The following is an 8,223-nucleotide window of genomic DNA, read 5'->3' on the forward strand; positions in this document are numbered from 1 at the left end:
TGAAAAGGAGGGGGATTAAGTAATAGCATTGGGAGGAGGAACAGTTACAGGTTAATTTTTCAATTACTTAGTTAGTTACTCCTCTTATCTAAAATCTTGCTTCGGAAGTTCTCTAAAAGCAACCCCTCTGGCAACGATTAGTATTGAAGTTTCATGGCTGTTTGGGATAGCAACGTTTCAAATTCTATCCAATAATGTAAAATATTTATCAACCAGAAAAAAATATAAATAGTATTCGAAAGTGTTCAAAAAAGTTCGGGAGCGAAAGCAAACATTTGAAAACTTTGCCTTGTGGGGCTATCTACACCAAGAAGTATCATATGGGAAGGCTTAATCTTTAGGGAAGGTCGAAACACTGGTATCAATCATAGGGACGAAATACAGTCAAATTTGGATGTAAGAATTGCTGTGGAGTGATGTGGGATGTGGAGGAGGGAGGAACCGATAACCCTGCTACATGCGACTCTCGGCCTCATTGTTTAATCGAGATGAGGGATTGGTCAAAGCTGTGGGGCAAATATTTAACTTTTATAACTGAAAATAAGGCAGATCCTCCGTTCTTGTGTATGAGAATTGTACCCCGCAGGAAAACAATGCACAGAAAGCGGTCATACGATGTCATAACACAATCCCATATAAAAGTACTTGCGAATGATAGCGGCGTTTTGTGCAAAAAATTACAATTTCTCTTTACTTTCTGTTTGTTTTCCTATCGCACGAAAGGTAGCGTCAAAATATTTCCATTTAGATCAAAATATGATTTCTTCCTTTGCTTTAATCCTATTCTTCGATCCTTCTATTTAAGAATTGGGCCATTTATCTCGTCAAATGTAATCCTAAGTATTACTAAAACAACTTTCAAAGCACAAAGGACGATTGAGATAAGAATAATTCTCCTTCTCCAAATCTATTGGTAGAAATTCGCACAGTTCATTGGCTTACGTTCCTGTGTATTTAAGAATTTTATTGTCTTCATTTATGACAAAATAAACATTAATTGTAATTCCAGAAAGTCCTTAAACTATGATATTGCCTGCAGAAAAGTATGACATCAAAAGCCGTAGACGTTATTTAACGTCTAACAATTTGCCTAACGAACCTTGCCGTACTTGAAGATCACATCCAAACGCTCTTCCAGCGGAAACACACGCTAGCAGTATCGACGTCCTCTCAAAGTGAGTATTTATCTGCTATTTCAAGCTCATGAGGCATCAGTCTTTAGCTTTTATTGGTTGGTTTGTATTAGAAATTGTATTTGTCTTCAAATTCAATAATAGTATCTCGAGTATATTTCTAGTCACAACGCAGCGATTCTAATCATACCGAGTCATAAAAAACATTACGCGTATGTCTATTCATTGGTTCATATTATTTGAATACTGTTTTATGGAGGTCATTTTTGGGAGATCAATTGCTATCAAAAGCAAACATCAATCTAAAACCTCCCAAAAACTTATTAATGCTTAACTATGATCGTACAAGCGTATGCATTATGAAAGAGGGCTCGTAGTGTCCAAGAGACTAAAATCTCTGGCTCTCAAAAAATGTTTGGAGCCTTTACGATAAAACAGCTTTCGAGAGCTCATCGAGGATTCTTTTTAATCTTGCAGTACAACAAAATCCATTAGTCTTACGAAGTAAAAGTGCATCTTTTCGTTGCTAAAAGCGAAGCTACGCATAAGAAGATCGCCTTCAAACTGGCAGGGTTTGAAGGAGGAACCGCCCATCTTCGCTTCATAAGATTGGGGAATTGCCCTGTCCGCAATCGCTCCTCTCTAAAGGCATTGAAAATTATAGGCTTTTGGGGATCATTTCCGTCCTGAACAAACAGCTTTTGAAAAGTTTTCGTCCTCAATCAGTGAAATGGTCAGAAGACTGGTGTGTTCTCGAATTTTCAGGCACTTTTGAGGTTTTATACCTTGCGGCCACAAAAAAACCCTTAGGCACATTTTCGATTCCTAATCATTTACAATCCCATTCTAGCTAGCAATTAGCCTAGCTGCACGGTGACTTCAAGTTGGTCACTTTAGACCAGCTAGTTTTCAGATTCTTGCTAAAACTACCAATTTATTTTTACCGATATTCATTTATGAAGATTGCATCTGGCTGCAAACTTAATCGCGGTTCTCAACAAATTAGCGGACAATGCTGATTTTTTCCTTATATGTGGAAGAACTCCATGAACTTGATATTGTCTTGGAGCATAGTCCTTGTTTAAGGTGGTGATACCTTTTATATTGACCCGTTTTTCAGTATTTTCTCCAAGACCATACAGGTCAACAGACAAATTGAAAGAAAAAGCATGTATATTTGCACCATGTGCAAGCAAACTTATCCGATACTGGATTTATGAAAAAAGATTCACACTCTTTTGTATAAGCAGGGGCGGATCCAGAGCAAACTTGAAGGAGGGGCAGTTAGTAGTGGGGGCGCTGAAAAATTTTCAAAAATTTACGACGAGAGAAGGCTGTATAAAACAATTTCAAATCCATTTTCGAAATAAACAAGATAACTTTGAAGTAATCCTTGAAGCAAATTAACCTATTGGTCTCAGAAACTTTTTCAACTCATTCTCATTCTTCAAAAACGGCGCACAATTTCCAAAAAGGGGCGCCATACTTGCTTCAACTCGTCGAGGGAGGGGCAACTGCCCCTAGTTGCCCCCCTTAAATCCGCCACTGTGTATAAGAACCAGTAAATTTAAGTTCAGGCTAACTGTTCTCTGTTCTTAATTTGTTCTTAACTTAATAGGTTGTTAGCAGTGCAATTGCTAGCCTTTTCGCTCCAGGGAAGTGTCCAAGCCTCATTTACCAACAAACTGACTGAGACAACCTTCATTTGCCTAGTTTGAAAATCACCAAAAAAATCACCCTCACATGTAAAAAAATCCTCGTTGATGAGATGAAACGTGGCTAAAAAATACATTTTACAGTAGCTCAGCCTCAGCTTGTTCTTAATTCGTTCTTAACTTTTGACCAATTTTGAGGCTCGTGTTCTTATAAAATTGTTCTTATGAAAAAGAGTGCATAGCAAGATGAAGGAAAGCCAAACGATGAGATCAGACCTTTCTTCGTTGTAGTCTACTCACGGCCAATTTACAAAAAAATACCGCAGAGAGACGCAAGACAGTTTATTGTCTAATTGATCAAGCGGTAAATTTGCCAATGCCTTTAACCAATACAAAAACATTCGTACTTGCAGAATCAAAGCATCACTGTCTTTCACCTACTAAATGAAACTTTGTTTTAATACGTTTTAACTAAAAACACGTTTGCTTAGCTTAATTGCGTCAGGCTTAATCTTCTTACTTCTGCCTCGATCTGTCTGCATACTTGTATTAAAGATTACTTAGAACGGCGAATTACTGGGTAAAGGACGCTCAAGTCTTTGAATCATTTGCAAGGTAAGGTTTTCTCAACGTAAGGTAAGAATGCTAAAGATATCAAAATTGATGCTATATCTTTTGTTGAAGAAAATTTTTAATCTCGGTGCAATTTCCGTATTTTGAATTGAGGATTTGAAACATAAAAACAGAAATTGAATGGATTCGTTTTGAATACGAAGCCTCGACTCTGTTAAAACTTACAAGCATTTCGCTTTATTGTCTATAGGGTATTTCACAGAAAACTTTAGTGAAGCTTATAAAGAATTTATTTCATTCTAAATTGTGCTTTTTTCTGCTGCATATATATCTTTATCATGCACTTTGACTGAGAAAATAATCTCATGAAGGAAAGACGTTCATTTTGAACTGTAGTTATACCAAACTAGAATTTGTTGGTTGCAGAGCTAAAATATTTCTTTTATTCCCTCTGAACGAGGCTTTCTATCCAGGTTTTGCATTGTTACTTTTTATTCTTTAATTTTACTTGTTTTCAAACGAATAAAGCTCAGATGCTGATTTGAGAATCACGTTGCAGAGGTTTAGTAGAAATTGCCAAACAACAAGTTGCTATAGTTAATGTTGAATTGCATCTTGAAAAAGGAAGAAACTGCGGCACTAAGCTTTAACAGTTATTCCCGTGAAGCTGAAATCTTTTATAAAAGTGCTTTTGACTGTGTGGGCAGTGTAGTGAACTTCCCACATTTCTTGGTTAAGCGATCATTTCTCTTTATGATCTAAATGTGCCAGAAAAACCAAGTTATATTTTAGAGGTAAACTTTCCGAGTCAGGTCAAATTGGTTGGACTCGGGTGCTATCAAACTTTCTATGATTTCAGTTACTGATCACATGTCAGAATCAATCAGAGAATCAACTTTAGAATTCTCGAATCGCATATTTTTAGATGAAAAGCATTGTAGTGGCATTGGCAGCTCTCCTGCTTGCCTCTCTGGCATACACACAGAGATCAACAGGCTACAGGGGCTTTGAGCTATACCACAAATTCTATGAACTACCAAATGGCGATCTGAAGTTCTTTTATTGTGAGATTGGTGGCATCAACGACGTCAGGGTGGAGTACAAGAAGAGAGTTGTGAGTAGATGATTCTTTCATTTCTTTCGTTATATACAGAACAAATCATGTTTAGCTTGTAATTGTTATTCCCTGTAAAAGTTTAAATCCTGAGATGTTTCAAAACAAGCGATTCTGAGAACCTGAGAAGAAAACCTGACGGTAAAGAAACGTCTCTCCATGTTTATCGAGTTTCCCCTCCAACCGAGTCCCAAAAAATAAATTGCACTAAATTATGAGGTCACGTATATGTGTTTCGATGCTTAATGTTGTTTTTGCCTAATTTTTACTATGCGTTATTCATATATCCATATTCATGTATGATTTCCAAATAGAAAGCTAAGGGTGTTGTTCTGATACGAACAATAAAGAAAACCATACTGCTGCTCTGCTTATCAATCTAAAGAAGATGGTTTTACTGAACTAGAGTAAAGATGTTTAAAAGTGAGTCAAATTAAGGAAGTCATTTCCATTATACTGCAACTCAAACCCAGGCAAGAGATATTTGTAAGTGCCCCTTGGATACTGTTGGGCTTAATTATTTAGACTCAGGCGAAACACGCTGAGGGTAGTCAGGCTGAAAACACTGTATATGGTTTGTGCTTTAAATGGTTTTTTGCCACGTTTATTTAAAGCACGAAAATGTCTGGTTTATCAAGAAGCAATCAAGCCAATCCATTTTAATAGTAAACTGTTACAATTTTATACGATCTTTTTTTGGAAAACCAGCAATGAGAAATCTTAAAATTTCCAACAGTTGGATAATTAAAATTTTGGATTTTTAAAACTTAAATGATAATTTAATCCTCCAAGACCCATTGATTGTCAAAGTTAAAATCTTTGGTACCACATTATGACCTCGTATACAGTAATAAAAATTAAACAAAGCAGTACAATCCTCTGTTTTCCGGACACTAAAAAGCAATGCTTTTTTTACAAAGATAAATGGATATGCATTTCGGAGCTTTATAAAGCTTATGACAATAATCTCGAATTAAGTACATTAATGCCCTCCTGTTTCGTACTTTCCTCTTGATATAAATTTCTACGCATATCTAACAGCTACAAATAATTAAACTTTGCTAACAACCTTATCACAATCCTAGAAGGCTTAAAAGAAAATACCTTGATAATAGATAATTAAGTCAGTTTTAATCTCGTCAATAAATGCTTAAGTCCAAATGCCCTTATCTTTATCTTTGTCATGACCCAGTTGGTGTAGCGGTAAATACATTGATACATTTTCAACTGTTTTGGCTGAAATTTATTTCCATCTCTAGAACTGTTTCTTTATAATAAGCATGACAGTGCCAACTGGTACGCTCTCTGTATCCAGAGTCGTGATAATTATGAACGGTTCAAGGAAGAAGAAGAGCTTCCTCTCGCCTTTACAACACCCCCCCCCTCCTCCCCCATCACCTCTCCATCTCTTCTTCCTGTCACGTCACATGCCATTCTGCGACATACCTTCTATTTCATCAATTCAAAACAGTTTGACTTGTGCAGCGAATGCAAAATACTTCTTTAATCATTTAAACAATTTTTCATTTCTCTAATGGAATTGGTTCAAACTTCGATTTAAGCATCGATAATCTTTAGATAGCTAGAATACATAGTCGTAATTTTGTTTTGCTCAAAAAATACTGGATTTTAGCGAGAGCAAATGTCTTTTAGCTTTTCGCGACCTTTGATAATTATAAAAGACACAGGTTGAAATGTTTCCCAAAACCTTTATAGTTATGTCATGAAATTCAAACAGAAATATTGGAAGAGCTACATTGCCTTTGCTTTATTCGCCGGGGGGGGGGGGGGAAGGGGGCCTTGGTGTACTTAGCTAAATCTTTTGAAAACTATTGGGCAATATTGCAATAAAATTACATGATTGTAGTTACATTACTGCTATTGATAAACAGCTAACAAAGTTTAATCAAGTCAAAATTCTAGCGATGTCACTGCTTCGTTAATAGGGTCCATATACAGTTAGAATTTGGGATGATATGGGACGTTCTTGTCCGTTGCTATTTTGATTACTTACAGACCCTAAAATTTAAAAAACTTAAGCTACAACGTTTCGAAAAATCTCTCTCAATTAAGAAAACAGTCTTTAGAACATTTTTTGACACATTTTGCTAAAATCTGCAATCCAAGATACATGTCTAGCCTTTCTCTATTTATGCTATAGAATTTAAGGTGCCTCGAGACAGGTCTCTGCAGATCAAAAAGAAATGCCAATCATATAGATCATACCAGTGGCATACCGTGACTTTTGAAATTGGTTATATAGCAAAGAATTCTATGTAAAAAAAGAACAGGGGTGTAGAGCCAAGTGTTCCAGAGATTGATGCCTCCTATGTTCTACTTTTTACAATTGTTTTCAAAATTTATTTTAATACCACATTCCACATACTGGCCAGAAACAAGACACTCTCGATCAGTTGTGGCGCCAGCTACTGCAAAGTGGGAGGGTAATGGGCGTGGCCAGTGAGACTACCCCCCTTTTGCCTTGTTCCAGTGCTTTGTACCAGGTTAATTTCACTTAGGAAAGATGATCTACCCCTATCCAGCGCTTTTCAACCAATTTCTAGAAGGAACAAGTGGACCATGTTTTGACAAAAGTGGGGGGGGAGGCAATTACAACGCCCCCCCCCATATCCCCCTTGGCGCCGCCATTACAGCTGATCATCAAACAGGATTTTTCTGATATAACTAAGGAGGGAATTGCCCACCAAGCCCCGGTAAGACATCCTCTAGCCTTCCTTTGTTCAAAAAGTAGATTACTGAACCACTCTTTTGAAAACATACGCTTGGCCCACCAGCTGCAGTAAAGCGTCCCTGGGTTCAACAATAAGCTTGGAACTTAGGGGAACTTCATCTTGAGCTTGTAAGCCTGGACGGTATTACCAGAGGGTGAAGGTGAGTTTTGCTTCGATTCGGTACAAAGATTTTCTGAAAGTCGGTAGTAATCAAATGTCGCCCAAATCTTACTTGTTTGCCTCTCACCCATACCTCTACCCAAAACATTGCCACTAAAATAGGTTCCTGTCTGTAAGCTAAATCATGTTCTTCAAATCTGCAGGTAACAGACCAATGCCACGATTATGACAGGCAAAACAATCAAATTTGGAAAGAATGCACGGTATTATTGAATGCAGTCGAAAGAGCACAGGAAGGAATCGTCGCACACCGAATGACTACGTCAGGGTCCGTGTCGGTCAACCTTAACGGACAGAAACATCATATCATCTGTGGCCACAAAGTGAATGCAACTGAATGTCTTGTCTCAGTGTTTGGAACATCTTGAGGAGTCAAAGCTCGAATAGATTCAGTCCAAACGGGCTTTGCTGGGCGTTGTTTTATAAATCTGTTTGCTGCAGGGAAATGTACTGTTTTTAAGTTTGTTTTTTTCAGTCTCTGATCTTTTTCACCCTTTTAATTTTAAATTACAATGTAATTCTCTGCATTGGTATTACACTTATTTTCTACAGAACATTAGCTACAAGACTTTTGTACAGAACCCTAGGATGCTTATTTTTATGTACGTATATGTATATGTTCCAATAAATCTTCAAAAAACTTCGCAAGTCTTTTTGTTTCTTTCCAGTTCTTACAGTTGACATCCACTATCTCGAACTCTGAAGGGAAACGAACAATTATTCGAGATAGGGAATGTTCGAGTTATCGGATGACCCCAAAAAATCGAACTTTTTTTCAAATTTGGAAAGTTTAACAGGCAGCAACAAAGGATATGTAATCACTGATACAAAATTAC

General features: G+C 37.1%; 1 protein-coding gene across 2 annotated transcripts; it reads left to right on the top strand.

Moving 5' to 3' along the window:
* The first annotated feature begins 1,015 nt into the window (after nt 1–1,015).
* On the top strand, nt 1,016–8,030 carry LOC148960247 (uncharacterized). 2 transcript variants are annotated; one of them, XM_089116190.1, is made up of 3 exons: nt 1,016–1,175; nt 4,287–4,475; nt 7,531–8,030. In XM_089116190.1, exons 2-3 carry the CDS (start codon nt 4,287–4,289, stop codon nt 7,753–7,755), a joined length of 414 nt encoding a protein of 137 aa, XP_088972316.1. In that variant the 5' UTR covers nt 1,016–1,175; the 3' UTR covers nt 7,756–8,030. The 2 variants fall into 2 exon arrangements, with proteins under 2 accessions (XP_088972316.1, XP_088972317.1); XM_089116191.1 differs by lacking the exon at nt 1,016–1,175 and adding an exon at nt 3,259–3,403.
* Nucleotides 8,031–8,223: the final 193 nt, after the last annotated feature.

This window comes from Rhopilema esculentum, chromosome 5, assembly GCF_057945365.1.
Source record: "Rhopilema esculentum isolate cy_ngs chromosome 5, ASM5794536v1, whole genome shotgun sequence".
Taxonomy (NCBI): domain Eukaryota; kingdom Metazoa; phylum Cnidaria; class Scyphozoa; order Rhizostomeae; family Rhizostomatidae; genus Rhopilema; species Rhopilema esculentum.

Coding starts and splice junctions, on each gene's coding strand:
- LOC148960247 (XM_089116190.1), top strand. CDS start 4,287: ATGAAAAGCATTGTAGTGGCATTGGCAGCTCTCCTGCTTGCCTCTCTG. Junction 4,476..7,530: donor TGGAGTACAAGAAGAGAGTT/GTGAGTAGATGA, acceptor TCAAATCTGCAG/GTAACAGACCAATGCCACGA.